At 43.8% G+C, this 22,177-nt stretch overlaps 1 protein-coding gene across 1 annotated transcript; it reads left to right on the top strand.

Moving 5' to 3' along the window:
• The first annotated feature begins 184 nt into the window (after positions 1–184).
• On the top strand, positions 185–20,531 carry LOC143486791 (protein mono-ADP-ribosyltransferase PARP6-like). The gene is given in 24 exon segments (XM_076986230.1): positions 185–460; positions 2,245–2,357; positions 2,734–2,811; positions 3,464–3,558; positions 3,779–3,841; positions 3,970–4,058; positions 4,165–4,231; positions 4,410–4,559; positions 5,118–5,268; positions 5,838–5,969; positions 7,963–8,058; positions 8,247–8,339; positions 8,469–8,558; positions 8,560–8,595; positions 9,353–9,418; positions 9,676–9,743; positions 9,942–9,990; positions 10,161–10,273; positions 14,731–14,803; positions 15,770–15,839; positions 16,890–16,969; positions 17,090–17,153; positions 17,623–17,707; positions 17,867–20,531. Coding segments are annotated over 23 exon segments (1,926 nt in total). The 5' UTR covers positions 185–460; positions 2,245–2,342; the 3' UTR covers positions 17,970–20,531.
• Positions 20,532–22,177: the final 1,646 nt, after the last annotated feature.

Raw genomic sequence — 22,177 nt, 5'->3', positions numbered from 1 at the left:
AATACTGCCTTTAGCCTGTCAACCATCACAGTGACAGGGTTTGAGAGAAAGCACTACCATTTTCTTCTCCTCAGCCGCCCCTCCGAGCCAGAAAGCCAGTCAGCTGTAGATCACATGACCTAGTCTACTGGCTCCCACTGAGCATGCCCAGCTCGTTCTGTGTTGTCAGGCAAAAAAAAAAAAAAGGAAGACAGAGCTGGGAGCGGAGATCTGCAATAGATAAACACACATATACACAGCAAAGCTGGAGAGGAAAAGCTGTGCGAAGAATCAGGAAAGGAGGAAGAAAGGGGCATCAAAATAGGGAGCGCTTCCTTTCAAGTCATCTTGATTCGTTCAGATGTTTTTCCTCTGTTTTCCGTTCCCACTCTGAAGGCATCACGGTGAACCAGGAGAAGGGGAGCCATCACTGGGACAAAGGCAGGAGGATCGCAGCTTCATCCCTCCATCTTCCGTTAAGGTAAAGGCGAGAAAGGAGTGAGAGAGACGAGAGGAGAGTTGGGGGAGGGGCAGGGGTGCCGTTCGCCAGCATCTCTGTCGCACAGAGATTTAAAGAGGAGAGGGCTGGAGTCAGGGATCGCATCGGTATGTGACACAGACCTGGGGGCTAGTGTGTGGGGATGGATGCAGGGCTCGTGAGGTAGAGGGTGTTGGGGACAGGCCAGGGCTGGCGGGGTGTGGGTGGGGTGTGGAGATGGGGGGTATCTAGAGGTATGATAATGGGTATCTAGAGACATGATAATGTTTGGGCGATGGGTTGGTTTTTGGTTACGAAAACCCATGTTGGTGTGGATCCAAAATGTTATGCAGGGGTTGCAGTGCACGTGCATCCTTCTTGAAGCAGAAGGGAACAGGACGAACGGTCATCCCGGGACTCAAATGTAACGCGGTGGATGCGGTGAGGCTTGGCAGCTGTTTAACGATGGGAGTCTAGACAAGACAAGATGGCTCTGTCTTGGGGAGAGAGGCTGTGAGGACAGGGACACGCGGGGGAGAGGCAGGCGGAGAGGGGAAGGAGGTGGTGATGAGTGTGTTACTGCCATATGAGCAAAAGAGCAAATGGTGAATGCACCATGGGTAAACATCTGTGTGTGTGTGTGTGTGTGTGTGTGTGTGTGTGTGTGTGTGTGTGTGTGTGTGTGTGTGTGTGTGTGTGTGTGTGTGTTGTGTGTGTGTGTATGTGCGTCAGTATATGTGGGGGGTGTGTATTGGCATCAGTCTCAAAGCTCTGTGGACATTGGCTTATTAGCAAATATGTAAACCAAAATATCTAGTATTGAACATCAACTACAGAATAACTTTCTGTTTCAACATTATAGCTCATTCCAAACTCATAAACATGTTTTGTGCCACAAATTGGTTGTATACATAAAGTTAAGAAGCATACTGGAAGTAGACTACTGACCACCCTACCTGAAGTACCTAGAGTTCCCCTAAAAACTATAGTAGTATTTCTTAAAAGTCACATTAAGAAAATGTGTCATAGTGTATCCAATTTTAACCCACCAGCCCGACACCACATGACTAAGTGATACTTTATGACCTCTAGTAGTTTACATTGAATATATACACATTCATATTCTTTTAAAATCTGTAAATCCTTAAAAATTCTTTAAGGTTAAATTATAGGTATATACAGGTAAATGGACAAGATCTTAGTCAGAATATCGAATATGCACACACCTACATGCACACACGCACCCTTCAACACCAACACGCACGCACACACACACACACACACACACACACACACACACACACACACACACACACACACCACACAGCCCTTTTCCCCACACACCTACATGCACACATGCACCCTTCCAACACACACACACACACACACACACACACACACACACACACACACACACACACACACACAGCCTTTCCCCCCCACACACTTCAGCATGATTCATGAAACAGTGACACAAGCCAGAAATCTCTGTTGCTAGGATACATGGCAAGGTGGAGAGCTGGTGATTAGAGGAGAGAGAATGAGAATGATTATAAAGTAGTGCGATTATAAAGTGCTGTGATTAGGCAAAGGACAGACAAACGCAGTGGACCCTGAAGTACTCATTCGAAATGAAAAAGGAGGCTCGGTAAACTTTACCGTCCATTTAAATCTCACATAAACTCAGTTCAGCTCTTTCTCACCATCTTGATCTTGCAGTTTCTCATTCTCCGGTGGACAGCCGTTAATCTGTCCCTCGTCTGTATGTTTTCCTTCTGGAGCAGCAGAAGTGCAGGACCCACTGAAGCAGGACGTTCCGTGTCTTTGGGGTGCTTGATGTGATATGGATGGGGACAATCTCTCCCTCTCTAAGGTGCCTCTGTAAATGACTGACCCAATGGTAAGGCCACATTACCAAGAACATTGAAATTACTGTAGCATTTCTAGGCTCAAAATTATCAGTTCGCTTTGTTACGGAGATTTCAAATGTTACTTAGTTATATAAACGTACTGTTCATTGCTTTAGAGTTCAATCGGTCCTTCACGTGACATCTTCAAACTGATATATGTGGGTTGCCTGAAATAACGTGAACTGACAGTTCAGGTGGCAATAGAACAGCAACCTAGCTGTTCTCCAAATATCATGCCGTGTTCTCTGTATTCTCTGTGTCCCTCACGCTAAACAAAGGTCATCTGGAAGACGTCTTTAAATTTTTAACGTGTTAGGTTTTGAGGACATCTGTGATTTGTCCTTCAAGCATTTTGCTTCTCAGCAGGACATCAAAGGCCAGTGTTGGACAGATGAGGACTCGGATGGGGAGAATGAGCCAGAACAGTTCTTGTATGGAATTCAGGTGAACAGCCCATTTCAGCATGTTATTACTTGCACCTTAATATTAACCTTAACCTTAACTTAATTTTGTAGTCTCAGGTTGTGTAATGACTATAACTTCTTAATGGATAAGAAATGACCCTTATTCTACAAAATGACCCTTATTAAAAGAGTGGTCTTCTTGGGAGGTAATTTAGAGAAGTCTTCACTTTTGATTGATGGGCTATCCTACTTTCTTGACGTTTTTAGAGATTAGCCTAGTTTTCAATACATATTAAATGGGTGGGAATGAAAGAGATCATTGGTTAATAAACCAATGGTGGATTCTACTGTGACTTTTGAGTAAAAGGGTTTGTTTAGCGGTGTTTTTACAGTCCTAGTTTATTGTTAATTGTTCTGTTTTGAATGTCAACCATGTCAAGCATTAAATGCTTATTTGGTTTTCCAGTGGTGCCTCTCGAGCCATTTTAAAGCTCCTACAAATGCGATCATACAAAACAATAGTGCCTAATCTCTGAATCTAATTTAGATTGATGAAATATAATATATGCACAGAGTAGCAGTACTAAATACTAATACTACAAGTACTCTAAACCTTGCTGAGGGTGTGCAGCTGTGGGGTAAGTGGGTGTGGGTGTGGAGCCTGTAACAGACCCACTCTCCTCCACCCGCAGGGCAGCTGTGCGGCTGACCTGTACCGACACCCCCAGCTGGACGCCGACATCGAGGCCGTGAAAGACATTTACACGGACAGTGCCGTGGCAATCAGGTGCAGAGCGGTCCTCAGCCACCCGGGCCCTTCTTTTGCTATTTTTGCACGTGTTCCAGAAGGTTCCTTCATTCTCTTGGTCCATGTCGGTCGGTCCACGCATCATTATATGTTTCCATGATTCACCGCCAGATTGACTGCTCTGTGTGTCAGTTATTTGTTTAAAGATCCCAAATGTAACATTGTGGATCTGGTTCTGTCCTTGTTTGTTCCTGCACAGAGAGTACGGGACGATTGATGACGTGGATATTGACCTTCACATCAACATCAGTTTCCTCGATGTGTGTAATGGTTCTTTTTTTATGACGTTTATGCCATAGACGTAGTTTTCAGTCATTACAACAGACATAAGCATTTCCTGGTGTGTTGTGGTAGACGTAATTTTGCTGTGTCTGTTTCTGTGTGTAGGAGGAGAGTGGCGACAGCCTGGAAAGTCATTCGAACAGAACCCATCATCCTTCGGCTCCGATTCTCCCTTTCACAATACCTGGATGGACCAGGTAAGCAGTGTGTGTGTGGCCTGTGCAGGTGGTGTGTGTATGTGTTCTAACTTAGCTTTTCTTAGGATTTGCAGTATTATGGTGTTCATTTTATCCTCTGTCACAGAGCCATCCGTGGAAGTGTTTCAGCCCTCCAACAAAGATGGCTTCAGCCTCGGACTTCAGCTGAAGAAGTGAGTGCTTCTGCTTCTGGTCCTTGTCATTTATTTTCAGCACTGCGTTTGCCAACAGCTGCACTCAGAGCCGGGGCTTCCTGCCCCGTGACTCCTTCAGCCACAGAGTTGGGCCGCTCTTTTCTCCTTCTTAAAAAAAAAAGGTCTCACGCTGAAATAGCTGCTATATTCCCTCCAGGATCCTGAGCACGTTCACCTCACAGCAATGGAAACATCTGAGTAATGAGTTCCTCAAAGCCCAGCAGGAGAAGCGGCACAGCTGGTTCAAGGCGGGAGGGACCATTAAGAAGTTCCGTGCAGGCCTCAGTATCTTCTCCCCAATCCCAAAGTATGACAGTCATGTCTGCCTCCTTTATCATTAGCTGTGTTTCTGCTCCTGGGATGATAGTTTACCAGCCTGCTTTTGTATGACTGTACAATTTGTCAAGCTGCAGTTATGACACTAAGCAATTTCAGTGACATTTTTTATGACAAATCAAACATAGGAGGTTTGTTGGGTGCTGGTGTGTAGTTCTAATTGCAAGTGAAGAGCTGTCTTTGTGCTGTCATCCAAATACTAGACATGCTAAGTTTTTGTCTCCTGAATATGATAATTCATTTTAATATTAATTTCTGGTTCTGGGTTTTGACAGTGGAAATGTAAATGCTTCTGCCTTAATAGGCATTTACAGTCCTTATAAATAGCTGTTACTCAAAATGTACAGCTTTGTAGCAGAAGACTTAATTTCCATTTGTGAAATGATTACTGAGTTGAAAGATGATGCAGACTTTACCGTGTGCCGTTTATATAACCTTTTTTGTCTTCTAGATAATGTGAGTCTGTGCATGCATATGTGATGAGATGTGTCAGAATTCATCATGGCCATGGCCTCCATCTTGGCTCCAGGTCTCCCAGTTTCCCACTCATCCAGGACACAGTACTGAAGGGCAAACTGAGCGTGCCCGAGCTAAGAGTGGCCAGGCTCATGAACCGCTCCATCTCCTGCACCATGAAGAACCCCAAGGGGGAGCTGTTCAGCTACCCCCCCAACAGTCAGGTCAGACGGCAGGCTCAACACAGTGTGTCCCCCTCCTTACGCACAGCTCTGTCCCGCCTGCGTCTCCGTTCCTGTTAGCAGTGGGGATCCTGCTCTCAATGCAGATTAACTCTGTCAACATACCTGCCAGAAATGTATAAGATAGCATAACATGTGGCCCCTGTCCCTTATATATATATATCAGTGTTCATTTTAACAACTTTTCTTTGAGCAGATCTTCTCATTTTACCCCCATAAACCCACTGCTCACTAGACATGAGGAATTATTTAGTTTGGCATGCAAGTGTTTCTTCTCTTAAAAGCTAAAGACTTGAAGCTTGAAGATTTTCTCTACCGCACAGCCGCAAAGAGTCATTACTTCGCATATATAGCAACAGAAACAAACAAACAAAAAAACTAGTAATTCAAGTAATTCTGACATCAGACACCTCTTCAGCTTAAAGTCACTCTAATCTGCCCCACACCCCCCGTCCAGCTTCTCCCCAGCCTCTCTCCCCATCGTCTCCGTCTGCCTAACGTGGCTGGCTGGCATCCTTTCCCATAATGCTTTGTTTCCATTGACCCATCAGACTGTGGCCATCCCGGCGGGCAGGGCCCCTGCGCAGATTACCACGCGGCAGCTGATTGAATTGTTTTTCTCATCCCAGGCGGGCGGGCACTGCAAGAACATTCCCACCCTGGAGTACGGTTTCTTGGTCCAGGTACATGCGTCTCCGGGCCATGCCGACCTCGTCTCAGTCCCACCCCTAACAGAGCGATGCTTTCTTCTCATGCGGTGTTGCTGTTAATTGTTGTTGTGCTCAGAAAAAAAACAACGACCAGGAAAGTCGTCATGCAATAGAGTGACCTCATCTTCTGGCATGGCTTTGTAGTGTACTAACTGAGTTGATCCTGTTCGTGCTTGCTATGGCGATAACTGCTGGCTCGGTAGATCTTGTGTTTTTGCTGATTTACAAATATGCATGATTCATGCAGCTGCATTGATTTATCTGCCATGACATTGCAAAACCATCAGTGACGTGCGGCATTGTAGCGGCTCTCTCACTTTTCATTTATTTATCAGTGTTTTTTGTCATGTGAAGCTTTGCCACCTGTATTGGTGTTTCCATGTAGAGGCAGGAATCCACATGACCACAGACCAGAGCAGAACTAAGCAAGAGGGTGAAACTGCCCGTGGGCAAGAGAGCCAGTTCCAGAGACATGGAAGACAGGAGTGGGGGGGGGGGGGGGGGGGGCAGATGCTCTGGACATATTTATTAGTATTTGTAGAGTATTTATTAGTATTTGAGCTGCTGGGCTACCAACCCATGACATTAGTGTTAATTGCTGATATGTTCAGTGACATTAGTGATAAGTGATGATATTAGTGTTCAGTGACATTTGTCACAAGTGCTGATATAAGTGCTCAGTGACATTAGTGAGTAGCACTGATGTTATTGATCAGTGACGTTTGTGATAAGCGCTGATATTAGTGTTCAGTGACGCTAGTGATTTGTGCTGATATTAGTGTTCAGTGACATTTGTGATTAGCGCAAATATTAGTGTTCAGTGATGCTAGTGATTAGCGCTGATATTAATGTTCAGTGATGTTTGTGATTAGCGCTGATATTAGTGTTCAGTGACATGTGATTAGCGCTGATATTAGTGTTCAGTGACATGTGTGATTAGTGCTGATATTAGTGTTCAGTGATGCTAGTGATTAGCGCTGATATTAGTGTTCAGTGATGTTTGTGATTAGCGCTGATATTAGTGTTCAGTGATGCTAGTGATTAGTGCTGATATTAGTGTTCAGTGACGTTTGTGATTAGCACTGATATTAGTGTTCAGTGATGTTAGTGATTAGCACTGATATTAGCACTGATTAGCGCTGATATTAGTGTTCAGTGATGCTAGTGATTCATGCTGATATTAGTGTTCAGTGACGTTTGTGATTAGCGCTGATATTAGTGTTCAGTGACGTTTGTGATTAGCGCTGATATTAGTGTTCAGTGATGTTAGTGATTAGCACTGATATTAGTGTTCAGTGATGCTAGTGATTAGCACTGATATTAGTGTTCAGTGACGTTTGTGATTAGCGCTGATATTAGTGTTCAGTGATGCTAGTGATTAGCACTGATATTAGTGTTGTGTCGTTTGTGATTAGCAATGATATTAGTGTTCAGTGATGCTAGTGATTAGCACTGATATTAGTGTTCAGTGATGCTAGTGATTAGCACTGATATTAGTGTTCAGTGACGTTTGTGATTAGCGCTGATATTAGTGTTCAGTTATGCTAGTGATTAGCACTGATATTAGTGTTCAGTGCCATTGGTACTGATAGCACCTTGCACTTCATGGTCCACCCAGAGAGACACCCAATAACGATACTCGGTGCTTTCATGACATTGTCTATACTGGATAAATCAGACTATAGAATGCAACAAAACAGAATGGTAATGGAGTTTTGAGAAGTCCTATAAAGTGGCATCGCAGATGTGTAGCTACATCCATGATATTGCAGCAAACACGGTACTGCAGTTACTTTGACCTGTATATACACGAGAACGAACAAACTCTGCCGTTCTGCTTGTCTTTGTGGGGCAGTTTTCCGTCCTCCCCTCTTCTGGCCGCCCGCGAGGTCTTCGGTGTTCCTCTCATCAGGACTTTGTCGTCCCCCCCCCCCCCCCCACCCCCCCCCCCCCTCTCTCCTCCCAGATAATGAAGTACTCTGAGCAGCGCATCCCCACACTCAACGAGTACTGCGTGGTGTGTGACGAGCAACACGTTTTCCAGAATGGCTCCATGCTCAAGGTGGCCCCTTATATAACCTAGAACGCCAGTTTTTTTCTATTTGGTAAAGAATTAAAAAACACTTTGTCCGGAAAACATTATTATCCCGTGAATACACCACCATAACTCAGCAGAGACCTTCTCTAATGATTATGTTGTTGTTTTTGTTCTCCTAATAACTGTGGTATTTGACTGTTTATTCCTCCAAGCCTGCGGTGTGCACCAGGGAGTTGGTGTGGTTTTCCTTCTACACTCTCGGAGTGATGTCAGGAGCAGCAGAGGAGGTGGCCACAGGAGCAGAGGTATAGGCACGCTAACACACAGGCCGTTTGCTTGTGTTTCAGAAGATGTTACATTTCACTATTGCTGCTGAAATGATGTGATAAGTTCCTATGTTCTGTGTGTTTTTGGTTTTTAATATCATTCTGCAGGTGGTGGATCTGCTGGTGGCCATGTGCAGAGCTGCGCTGGAATCTCCTCGTAAGAGTATCATCTTTGAACCTTATCCATCTGTGGTGGACCCCCAACGATCCCAAAACACTGGCTTTCAACCCCAAGGTGACTGGGTATCTTCATGCATAACATACTTCCATTGTAAGCTGAGTAATGGTGGGCATATCTATGATATAAAGAAAAACAAAAGCACCCAGGGTAGTAAGGTTTAGATTTAGTTTCAGAAAATGGCCCACTTAATGACCTCTTCATTTTAATAGCTGTGCTCAGAACAGCCAGTTTGAATTCCTGTTCTTCCTAGCACACATTACAATATGTGTAAAGATAATTGCTTTATTTTTGGTTCATGCTACCCAATAAGTGCTTCTGTGCTATGTCATCTTTTCAAAATAAAAGTCATGTAAATATGTAAGTGTGGTGTACTTTTAAATAGAACACAATACCAGGGTTTAATAGGGTTTAAATAGAACAGATAACAAGTAATCATGACAAGATATTGGTGGCAGGGGTGGAGTATCAAACGAGAAAGCACATGGAGAAAGTAAACAAAGATATGATTGACACGGGGAGGGCAATAGTAATTCCTCTTTCGGATCAGCACTGATAAACACAAAAGGTGTATAGCATACATGTTTGTTAGCACTAAAATGACCAGGATTGTTTAGTTTGACAACTATGTAACTAAACATTGTAATTACAATGTGCAATTACTATGTCATAACAGTGTTATAACAATTACAATGTAATTACATACTGTAAGAACTATGTGTAATTGGGGTGTAATAAGTAATGTGCTTGTTCTGTTTTCTCTTAATTGCTTTTTGTTTGTACACTGTGTGTTTCTTTCTATGGCTGGTCACAGAAGAAGAATTATGAAAGACTGCAGAAGGCATTGGACAGCGTTATGTCCATACGCGAGATGACCCAGGTGCGTCTGTGAGCCCCAGGTCATTAGTACATAGTGACAGGAGCTTTGACACTAGTGCAGAACATCTCTCATGTAAGTTTGATCTGATTTGTCTGGAGTAATGGGTGTCAGTCAGGTATTCTGACGGAGTCTGCCTTTGGCGTAAATATCCCATGATTGTCATTGACATACCTAACCTGAGACTCCCTTCGGTGTGAATACACGATAAATGTGTTCATGTTGTTTATTAATACCCCCCCCCCCCCCCATATTTACAGGGATCATATCTAGAGATAAAGAAACAGATGGATAAACTGGATCCACTGGCTCATCCACTCCTGCAATGGTTGGTGACAAACTTTTGATACACAAGTTTACGAATATATTGCACATACACATGTATGCATATGTCTTACCAATTCTTGTTTTGTAGTTCTGGTATTATAATCCTACACACACGTTTACATGTTTACAGTATTCTTTGTTACCTTATCTTTTTTTATCAATTCTGCTACTACCTTCAATGTTGTTTTGCTGTGTGCAGGATCATTTCCAGTAACCGGTCCCATATCGTTAAACTGCCTCTGAGCAGGGTACAGTATCCAGTACAGTATCCAGTTCCTGCCTAAGTCACCCAAACAAGGGCCACTCTAAGTGGATTAGTACTTTGTAGGCATGCATTTCTCTGCCTCTCCGTTTGCTCACTCCCCCTCTCTGTTTCGTCTCTCGTTCTCTGCCTGGGTAACTCATCGGTTTCGAGCAGCAGCTGAAGTTCATGCACACGTCACACCAGTTCCTTCTCCTGAGCAGCCCCCCAGCTAAAGAAGCCCGATTCCGCACGGCCAAGAAGCTCTACGGCAGCACCTTTGCATTCCAGTGAGCCGCCACCTCCACCTCCTCACACCCCCACACCTCCACCTCACTCACACCCCCCACACCACCACCACACCCCCCCACCCCACCCCACTACCATCAGGATCAGGACCCTGAGCCACAGCTAAAGTCCTGCAGCTCCATGGAAGCTTGGCTTTTCTGCCTACTTTTTGTACACATATGTACACATATGTGCTACACATATGAAAATGTCTTTCCGAGGCTAAACACTTTCTTTCTAATAAGCGGCAATTAATCACGCTGACAACATCTGAATTTCTTGCCTGCACACTGCTTTAAACCTGGAGTCTATCTTCAGACTTTCTAAATTTAGAAATCAGATGGGTTCTAAATTTTGCTCATATGGGCTTTGGCGTCTGTTTTTTCACTGTTCTTTCTAACAAGGTGTTCTTCTAATAAAGTAATGATGAGACCCTCCAGACATCTCCAGATACCCAAACCTCAGCAAAAGCTCATATGAATGGCTTGCTATTGTTCACAGAATATTTAAAACAATTCCTATTATCTTAATAACAACAACAATAATAATGATAAATATAGCCGCAAGCGCAATTGCGGGTTCACACACGAAAAAGGCAAAAAAGCCCAAAAAATTGGCAAAATGATTCAGATCAGAAGTAAATCACATGCTGTGATTAGCTTTGTGTGTATGTGTGTTTGTGTTTTTTTTATTTAAGCAGTACATCTTGGCTTGATCCAAGGAATGCAACAGAAGTAGAATTTTGTTTCTAGGCCCTACAGTGTGAAAGATATTGGAAAATAAAAGTGAAAAGAAGCTGTTTGGGTTTGGCCAGTGTGTGCTCTACAGATAGTGTGTGATGACATCTGCGTGTGTCAGAAAGGGAGACACAGAAACAGCACATCTGGCTAGGGCTGCATCTATGTGAACAATATAGGAAGGCCTGCCTGTGTCTATACATGATTGGGCCTGTATATTACCGACAGAGAGAGATTGAGGGAGCCAGAGACTATGCTTTGTTAATTCACTCCTTGCACACCTAAGCACGCATAACATGACTACCCATGTATTCAAAGTATGAATGTAGTCTGCAAAGCCTGCCATAACATGACTGACATGACTGGCATGATTGACATAACTGATATGGACTGGCATGACTGGAATGACTTCACGGGCATGATGAACAAAAATAACATGACTGATATGACTGACAACTGGCATGACTGGAATGAGTGACATGACTAGCATGACAATAATGACATGACTGATATGAGTGACATGACTGGCATGACATGACTGACATCTGCGTGTGTCAGAAAAGGAGACACAGAAATAGCACATCTGGCTAGGGTTGCATCTATGTGAACAATATAGGAAGGCCTGCCTGTGTCTATACATGATTGGGCCTGTATATTACCGACAGAGAGAGATTGAGGGAGCCAGAGACTATGCTTTGTTAATTCACTCCTTGCACACCTTGCACGCCTAACATGACTGTCCGTGTATTCAAAGTATGAATGTGGACTGACATGACTGATATGACTGGACTGAAATGATTGGCATGACACGACTTACATGACTGGCAGAACACGACTGACATGACTGGCTGGCATGACTGACATGACTGATATAACTGACATGACTGGACTGACATGACTGGCATGGCATGCCTGATATGACTGATACGACTGACATTGCTGGCACGACTGACATATACTATACATATACTATAAATATGCATACAAACTATACATACATTTAGGTAGAACTGTGTGTGTGTGTGTGTGTGTTGTGTGTGTGTTTGTGGTAGTGTATGTTCTGACATTAATCAGATTAAGCAAATAAAGTCACCCAATGTCAATTGTCTTGAATCTCAAGAAGATATGCAGGGGCCCATGGGCCATATAGGATTGTTTAGAGTAAATAATTAACCTTGGATTTGAATACATGTAGCGTGCTCTGAAGTATCAGTGTCCATTTAACTGGCATATGAGTCACCAAGGCCAAAAGGTCACAAAACATTGTAATTGGCAAAACAATTCAGATAATAGATCTAAATCACTTGCTGAGATTATCTTAGTGTGTCTTTGGATGACAAAAATAAGCTAAACATCAGTTAGTGTGTTGGAAATGGCTAGAGAACTGTGTATATGAAGCATAATTGTCTGTATGGAGAAAAAAGTTAAATGTGTGTGTGTGTGTGTGTGTGTGTGTGTGTGTGTGTGTGTGTGTGTGTGTGTGTGTGTGTGTTTTAGTCAAAGAGTAATGGGTATACATGGCTAGGGCAGTGTGTATGTTAAACCTATAAGTAGGTGTGTGTGTGTGTGTGTGTGAGAGAGAGAGAGAGAGAGAGAGAGAGAGAGTGTGTTTTCAAAAACAGAAGCTAAACGTCAGTTTGTGTGTTTGTATCTGGGTTACTCATAGAGAAATGGGTAGGTATGGCAAGGGCAGTGTGAAAGCTACAGAGGCCTGTGTTTTTGTAAGTGCATGTGAAAGAGAGGGGGGAAGGTAGAGCCCATGGGTTGTAAAGTGTTAGAAGCAAGGGGGAGTGTGAGGGGAGTGGAGGAGGGGGGGGCAGTGTCTGCGAGAATGGCACGTGCGTGTGTCTCTACTTCTCCCTGCACGGCTGAGTATGGAAAATGAAAATATTCACTGTAGAGCTGTTTGTGGACGGATTTGGCTCAAAATTGGCACATAGGACCACACTGGTCATGTGAATGTGGATGTCAATTTTCATAACAATCAGACATACTATGGCGTAGTTATTGAACTGTGAATTTGATGTGTTATGATGGTAGCATTGTGATGCATATGAAAAATATTAATTTGTCAAAACCTTAGGATTTTTTCGCTAATCTTAGCATTTCAGAGTCTGCTGAGTATTACAAGGTGTGATTTAAGGTGATGGAGTTAAAATGCTAGGACTAGTATGAAAATGACAAGTTATATATATTTGATAATAGTGAAAAAGTGGTACATTTTTGCAAAGCACATGTAATTAGAAAGTTGCTAGGAATTCTGCATACAATCATATGAGTGCAAGCATTTCTTGATAAGTGAAAATATGTAGGAGAAATTCAGGATTTTCTAGAATAGCGCCACCTAGTGGTGCAATTCCCTTTCAACATGAGTATGTCTTAGAGGGTGTGTACATGAACATACCATGTCAGTTTCATGTGTATGTACCTATGGTAAGTCTGTCAAATGGCCAATTAATTCAAATTAAAATTAATTGGCTTATGGCGGCCATGTTTTTTGAGTGATGAGGTCATCATTGTGTGTCTTGATACCACTTGACCCCATGATGATGCCTGTAAAGTTTTGGCTTGATGTGACTAATAGTTTCTGAGAAACAGTTTTTCCCAAGTTATAGCGCCCCCTATTGGACAATCGTGGCCAGCTTTGACCTGTGACCTCTGAGTCATGTGTCCTAACAACTGATAAGTTTTCATGAAGATTGGTCAAAGCATTGCTGAGATATAGCTGCTGAAGTAAATTTGGCCACGCCTCAGAGCTATTGATTGACATGTGACAACCAGGCTGTATGGAAATGTCACAATGTTGTCGATAGGTTTTGATAATGAGATTCTTCTGAGTAGTTTGATACCAAGATTGTGGTGATCAGATGAAAAACCAAGGAGTAGTAGGCAAAAGTAGGTTTTGCATATTATGCAAATTAGCAAAAAATCTAAGTAGGCGGAGCTTCATAGTTGTATATGAAATGTCCTATTGAATTGAGCCAAGGAATGCATAGGAAGTGGAATTTTGTTTCTATGACTTATGGTATGGGAGATATGGGCCAAAAAGTCACATAGTGTGCTATAGCGCCACCATCAGGCCGATGTGGGTCCCTATAAGTGTGTGTGGTCCTTTTGACCTAGAGACCAAGTTTGGCAAGTTTGGTGTGTCTAGGCCTTACGGTTTAGGCTGCAGTATCATTTTTAGACAGCAAAATGGGCAAAAGAATAATAATAAGAAGAAGAAGAAAGAAAAAATACCAGCAATTACAATAGGGTTCCCACACTATGTGTGTGAACCCTAATAATTATTAATATTATTATTGAGTTATTAAGGAAGATTCTTACATCGCAACCCTTTTGTGTGCTACTAGCACCCTCTTGTGGAGAATCAACACCATGCTAAACATATGTGAACACTAAACACATAAATGAGTTTACAAAGTAGACCCATAAGGTACATAACATTCTATCTCTCTCTCTCTCTCTTTATTATCTAAAATCTAAAGTGTAGAAAACCAGATGGCCTGTTAGGCAAAAAGTACCACATAAAAAACAACAAATATATATATAAACACACACACACACACACACACACACACACACACACACACACACACACACATACTGGTGCCATCTGGTTTTCTAGACTTTGTTTTAAGCATAGGCTGTATTTAAAGATTCAGGTCCTTCATATTTAAATGTTTATCTCTGTGTTCCTCTCCCTCTTTGAATCACTCCAGTGGTTCCCATATAGAGAACTGGCACTCTGTTCTGAGAAATGGACTAGTCAATGCCTCTTATACCAAACTGCAGGTATGTAACTCACATCAGTCGGCTGATCCATAATTCAGGGCCTCGTTTGTTTATTCCTTGGTAGTCTAACTGATGTTATGCACTTTCCTGGCTAAGATGGTGGGGTCAGCTGGGGGTCCAGGGTTAGTTTTCACCTGATGTCATATGTGCATCAGGCAAGTGGACTAGCTTATATTATATGTGTGTGGTATGTTCCACGACAAAATATGGGCTAGTGTTTTGAACAGATATATCCTGTTGAGCAGGTATATTACTTTCAGCACTAAACTGTCCACAAAATCAATATTGAACACAGCACATTCCATTGATGTCTTATGCTTCTTTCACTCACATTCTAAGTTTCTTCTTGCTTACTTTGCATTCCTGACTTTGTCTACCGACCATGCTAATTCGCTCCTTTCAGAGTTGGTGCTAATGGAAAATAACAGTCATTTCTCAGTCACAGTCACAATGATTTTCATGAATCACTTGACTCCGGTTCACGCTACTGCCTGGATCGTCTGATCATCTCATTGTCATCACGGTCACTCTCACTCTCCTCGTCTGCCACGTTCCATCAGCCTTTTTCTTTGTCCATTCACCTTCTTGTATCGTATCTTTTCTGCTCTTGTTGACTGTGTTTCATTTCTCCTTTGTTGTTGTCGATGTGCGTATTATGGCAGTTTGGGGCCAATTATTCATGATAAATCGCAGAATTCTGCTGTGGTTTCACCATTCCGCACAAAGAATGATTAGAGCCGAAATCCATGTATGCGCCAGCAAAAATTACAGCGCCGCTCCGTGCACGAAGACACCTCTGGACGCCCGGACGCTTCGTGTTGCTTGACGGCACGTGCGCTTTCTCCGTCTCCTTCCCCCACACCCTCGTTGACGCGCGTGTGCTGCTCGCGCGCGATAGCGCGCGCTGGTCCGCGAGCACGTGGAGGGCGTTGCACTCGTAGTGACTCTCGCTCTCTCTCACCGTAGCTGCATGGGGCAGCGTATGGGAAGGGTATCTACCTCAGCCCCATCTCCAGCATATCCTTCGGCTACTCAGGTAGGACTCTCGCCTACGGGTGTGATTGTGGAGGATACCAATCATTTCAAGAAGTTTGCTGAGTCTGTCACACTTTCACTTTGACAACACCAATCACTTTTTCCACAGCTTGGCTAGAATTCAGTGGTATAATTTAGTGGTTCCACACAGAGATTATTGTTCAGTCTGTTATATGGAAATGTGAATATGCAAATAAGAAACACCAAATACAAAAATTAAGCAGCTTTGTTTTACTGAATTAAGTGAATTTTATTCTGACTTTAGCACATCTTTGCTGTATGGCTTCTGTGATGGCCGACAAAATGTTTGTGCTGGGGATGTTCTCATTTATATATTCATTACTTCATTTATTTGAAAGATGCGTGAATCAACTGTGAGCTGTTTGTTAAAATTCATAAGAACTCTCTTATAATGATAGCAACACTCTAAGCTATGCGTTTCAGTATTTACATTTACATGACAGTTATATTACAGCCATGACCTTAACATGGAAGTAAATTCTGCATTAAACAAAAACTGTAAATAATTTACATTTGGAGCTATATGTGTGCTTACAAGATAATGTCAAGATAATATTAATGTGCAAGTCTTTGAGTCATCTATTATATTAATGAGATATGAGCTATCATTTGTCTGTTATCACAGTCTCTGGTGTCAGATGTAGACCCTTTAAGGTAGTTAGTGTCATACGTTTAATAACATTTCCTGTTCTATACTTCTGTGCTTCTGGACCTCATGATTATGTGATTCATTGATCGTGCTCTACAAATTCTTTCATTTTTTTAGAGATGCATGGGCTTCAGTGATAGCAGCATGCATTAAATATTGTATGAAATTATTTTTATCTTAATTTTTATCTTAATTTATCTTAATCAAAAATTTAGTTATGAATGTGTGTGTGTGTGTGTGTGTGTGTGTGTGTGTGTGTGTGTGCGTGTGTGTGTGTGTGTGTGTGTGTGTGTGTGTGTGCGTGCGTGTGTGTGTGTGTGTGTGTGTGTGTGTGTGTGTGTGTGTGTGTGTGTGTGTGTGTGTGTGTGTGTGTGTGTGCAGGAATGGGTAAAGGACAACATCGGATGCCAAGTAAAGATGAACTGGTGCAGCGCTACAACCGCATGAACACGATCCCGCAGGTACGGGACTTTACCACCGCAACTCAGTGGCGTCCTGCCTCGTTTCATGTCTTTACACTTGCATAAAGACCGTGGGACTGCGCTCGCATTTCCTGACAAAAGCCCGCTCTCTCTCTACAGAGCCGTCCAATTCAGTCCCGCTTCCTGCAGAGCCGCAATCTGAACTGCATCGCCCTGTGTGAAGGTGTGTGGTCCGTTCTATTGCCCCAAGTGCGGGCAGGGAAGCCGTGTGGTGTGTACAGGGCGGTTCCGGGCAGGTTTCGTTTCCACGGTGATCCGTCTCGTCCCTCGGCGGGTACCTGGGTGACAGAACCGGGAAGCGCTGTCTTGGTTTCCTCTGAATTTCAGCATGATTGCAGTGGCCTGAAGCTATGCTGGTGGTTCCCCATCTCCTGCTGCTTGATAGATGTTAGTGTAGATTAGCGCAGGAGATGAGTTATTCTCCTTGTTTTGTCTGGCCTGCAGATATTTTGCACTTGCAATATGAAGACATTCATCTGAAACCTTAAAATAAACCATGAAACTTTTTTTTTTTTTTTCAAATGTAATAGTGAAGGAATAACCGCATAATAAGCAAAAAATGCAAGATTTCAGGGATGGAGTCTGAGGTCTAAACTTGCTTATGACATTGTGGTTTTATTATCTTTTCACAGTAATTACATCCAAGGACCTTCAGAAACATGGAAACATCTGGGTGTGTCCAGTTTCTGACCATGTGTGCACACGCTTCTTCTTTGTGTGAGTATTTGAGTAGAGCTGAGCAGATTGACCTTTGCATATATGTGTTTGTGTGTATGTGTTGGTCTAGTTGTACAGCACATCTAGTCTGCTTATATGTCACTAACCCTCATTCCCCCCCCCTCTCTCTCTCTCCCTCTCTCTCTCTCCCTCCGACAGATATGAGGATGGCCAGGTAGGAGATGCCAACATTAACACCCAGGAGCCCAAGGTACAGAAGGAGATCATGCGTGTGATTGGCACTCAGATCTACTCCAGCTGAGAGGGGTTTCCTGGGGCCTTGTGCAGGGGCTCTGGGCGCGTGTTGTCGGCCCCTCGCCACAGAAACAGCCAGATGAGGCTTTGCCTCAGTTCCCCTCAAAGCACAGAGGCAGAAGAGAGCCGAGTGTCTCTCTCTCTCTCTCTTTTCCTCCTGGGCTCCCTTTCTCCCTTTGTTCTTTTTCTTCTCCTGTCTTTTGTGAGGAGGTCTGGACGAGTATACCCTCCCCTGCTGGTGGGTTTGCCATTTAGGGCGGCCGGGCCTGTTAGACCCGCCTCCTCCCCAGCAGGAAGTGTGAATAAAAGGGGTAATGGCAGAGCAAACTTCACATGGAACTGTATGTGCCATGCTACAAAGGCCTGGCTCTGTCACAGGCTCCCTGCACGGACACTGCAGCCAGTACTGACTGCTAATGAGAGAGCAGAACTTCGCAAGACTCCTCCTTGAGCTCGGAGTCATGTCTACATCCCCTCACTTCCCCACGAGACTTTCTAAAGCAGATAGAAACGCCTGATTGGACGCCCAAGTCTGTCAGTCAGGCTATTCAGAATTCATCCAAGCATGGGGTCCTATCATTTCTGTTCTCTCATGCTCTCTCATTTCCTTTCAGATCTAGGCTTCATAACTGTATGGACACTTATCTACTCTGCTGGACTCTTTATAGTTCCCCAACTCCCTCATGCCCATTGCCTCCCAACGTTTATCATTCTGAATATCCATAAAAAAACAAAGTAATTTAAAAATGTTTATTACATTTTTTAAGTCTGTGGATAGTAAGTGATGGATCCACATGCACTCTTATTGTGTTTGTAAAAACATTATCCTTTTGATCTGTTTACTTTCATACTCTTTGAGTAATGACACATATTAATATCCAAGATGCAGTTATCTCTGGAGTTGCTTTTGTTCAACGATTCCGTCTGGTGAAATCAATTTCCTTTCCTTTGTCTCCGGTGCACAATATGACAGAAATGCATGCACACACACACTCTCTCTCTCTCTCTCTCTCTCTCTCTCTCTCTCTCTCTCTCTCTCTCACACACACACACATACATACACAAAGGTATACACATGCACACACACACCCTCTCTCTCTCTCTCTCTCTCTCTCTCTCTCTCTCTCTCTCTCTCTCTCTCTCTCTCTCTCTCTCACACACACACACATACATACACAAAGGTATACACATGCACACACACACCCTCTCTCTCTCTCTCTCTCTCTCTCTCTCTCTCTCTCTCTCTCTCTCTCTCTCACACACACACACACACACACCCTCTCTCTCTCTCTCTCTCTCTCTCTCTCTCTCTCTCTCACACACACACACATACACAAAGGTATACACATGCACACACACACCCTCTCTCTCTCTCTCTCTCTCTCTCTCTCTCTCTCTCTCTCTCTCTCTCTCTCTCTCTCTCTCTCTCACACACACACACATACACAAAGGTATACACATGCACACACACACTCTCTCTCTCTCTCTCTCTCTCTCTCTCTCTCTCTCTCTCTCTCTCTCTCTCTCTCTCTCTCTCACACACACACACATACACAAAGGTATACACATGCTCACACACACATACGCACCCACGCATACATGCATACACTCACTCACCTACACAGTTCTCTCTCTCTCTCTCACACACACACACACAGGCATGCACATACACACATACACACTCACACATACATACGTACACCTACCCACCTACACTGTTCACACACGCGCACACACACACAGCAGCAAGATATTTACTGCAATTTATCAGAGTGAGCAAAGGTGCCTCTGTTGAAAAATGAGAGAACGAAAATGCATTACTGTCCACATTTGCACTTCCTGATCACCTCTTTAAACATATGATGTCCCGGGGGGAGGAGCTTCAATGGCGGATGTCTCTTCCTGTAAGATGAAGCTGAGGTTGCTGCTTCTCTGTTATCCCCTTTGCCGTTCTTTACCGGACACCCTACAGCTGGCCTGCTTGCGATAGGACCGGTCAGACCTCCTATCCCCCGGACGGTCCACAGACGGACCAGGACAGCTACCCAGGAAGTCTGTTCCGGGCTAAAGCCCATGCTCTCCGCCCCCCTCCGGCTCACAGCTACCGGGTCAAAACTACGTGCAGCATTCCCGAGTGGCTCTGTCCATGTTTGACTTGTGGTATTCCACACGTAGAGTCCTTATCAGACATTGCACTTAAAACACGCAGCCACGGCTGATCTTGTACTAATGCACCTTCTCTTTGCCGTGCCCATTGCTTAGTGTAACAGGCGACGTGAAGCGGCAGAAAGGACTTGGTGAATGTTGGAAGGGTTTTTTTTTTGTTTTGTTGATGTTGTTGTTGTTGTTTCCAGAAAATCAGAGATTGTACATAGAATCTGTGTGTTATAAAGGGAGATGAAGGAGGAGCCGTTCTACAGTGCCATGCCTCACGGTCTCTTGGTTGCGCTTTTACCAGGTCGGCCCAGTAGAATTCTGTCGTATTTGTTCTTGTGTGTCAGTGCTCTGTGTAAATCAAGGTTACGAAAGCGGCAAGTGAAAGAATATAATAAAAAGATGTTTTGCACAATTTTAGACATGTGATTATTTATTTGGTAGAATCTTGGCAGCATTGTAACGCGTGGAAATACGAGGTTGCATTTATCTCTGTTGTCCAGCAGGGGGCGATCGTTCCCTGTTGATGCTTAGAACACTCCCAAAAGCTTCATTTTCCCGGAATGACGTCTGTACCGCATCTGTTGTGAAGTGATTCATTCTTTTTGTTTTCCTTGTTCTTTGTGTCTTTGTTTCCTTCTGCCCGAATGTCTTCTGTTTCTTTCTTTCTGTTAATTTGGAACCTACTTTCTTCCACTTTTAGCCATTGACAGTTCTCACCTGCTATCAAAGTCTCCCGTTGTGCGATTGCTACTGATTTGGGAGGGTGAACTGCAGCACGGGCTTTTTCCACAGCAAGGGAGGAACACACTAACTGCCTGTTGTGTTCACCAACACAACTCGCACGTCCTACAGCTGTAATCTTGTTAAACATATCCGGATGCTGCAGTGCTAGTAGTCGCATTCAGCTGTCTTAAGTGATGAGGCCAGGATGAGAGCTACACACCATTACTTATACAACCTCCATAATGCACAGCACAAGCGAAGCAAAATATATACTTCCACTGTCACTGTCATCATCGACATTCTCTCAAGACGGACTCTCTGGGGACTAGTATCCCAGTTAGGCAAGCCTGGGCTCGGGGGGAGAGATCACACATCTGTCAGCCGCTCCTCCACGGTGTCTCCCACACAGCTGTCTGTCTGGCACACGCTGCAGGGCCACGTCCGCAGGACAAACACTGACTGGCTCCCCCTCGTGTCCAGTAGGGGGAGCTCTGGTGCCGTGACACATTATCCTTAACACCGGGGGTCTTACACGCGCACGTAAACACACATATAGTGTGGCTGCTTGTTTTGCTGGATAAAAATGGGCTGACTTGAGGGCACCGGGTCAGAACAGGTGCCCTGCCCTCTCTGAGGTGATACTCCACTCTTCTCTCTCTCTTTTCTCTCTCTCTCTCTCTCTCTCTCTCTCTCTCTCTCTCTCTCTCTCTTCTCTCTCTCTCTCTCTCTCTTAATCTGGCTCTCATCTCGCCATCTCTCTTCCTACCTATACAGTCAGAGACAACACTTTGATTCTGCCACAAAAGGGGCAATTAGGTTGGGTTGTTTAATCACGCGAGTGCCCATCTAAGAGCAATGCTGTGTGGCTCACACAAAAGCCAGACAGCTCTGACAGAGAAGGTCAGCTGTATAACAGGCCACTGAGGGCTCTTCTCTCTCTCTCTCTCTCTCTCTCTCTCTCTCTCTCTCTCTCTCTCTCTCTCTCTCTCTCTCTCTCTCTCTCTCTCTCTTCAATATTCCAGCATGATTGTATCTCCTTTAAAGATCATGGACTGTAGTGAGATAAAGATCAGTAAAGACAGACGTGAACTACTCCATTCATTACCACCATAAACATGAATAATTAATGACATGCTTCTATATGTCTCATAAATTCATAACAAATTCCCTCTTACATTCATAATTCATTCAATACACTGCTCCAGTTGGGAGTGGAGGGTAGATTTACCTGTATTACGTAGCCCAACACATCATTGATAACGGGATTCACCTGCTGAAAAGTACCTGGGATCATAACCATCTTTCAGTCATATTGACTCAGCCATGCGAGTGCTG

The sequence above is a fragment of the Brachyhypopomus gauderio genome, chromosome 2, assembly GCF_052324685.1.
Source record: "Brachyhypopomus gauderio isolate BG-103 chromosome 2, BGAUD_0.2, whole genome shotgun sequence".
Taxonomy (NCBI): Eukaryota; Metazoa; Chordata; class Actinopteri; order Gymnotiformes; family Hypopomidae; genus Brachyhypopomus; species Brachyhypopomus gauderio.
The sequence above is the reverse complement of the archived record's forward strand: the minus strand, read 5'-3'. Positions and strand labels throughout refer to the sequence as shown.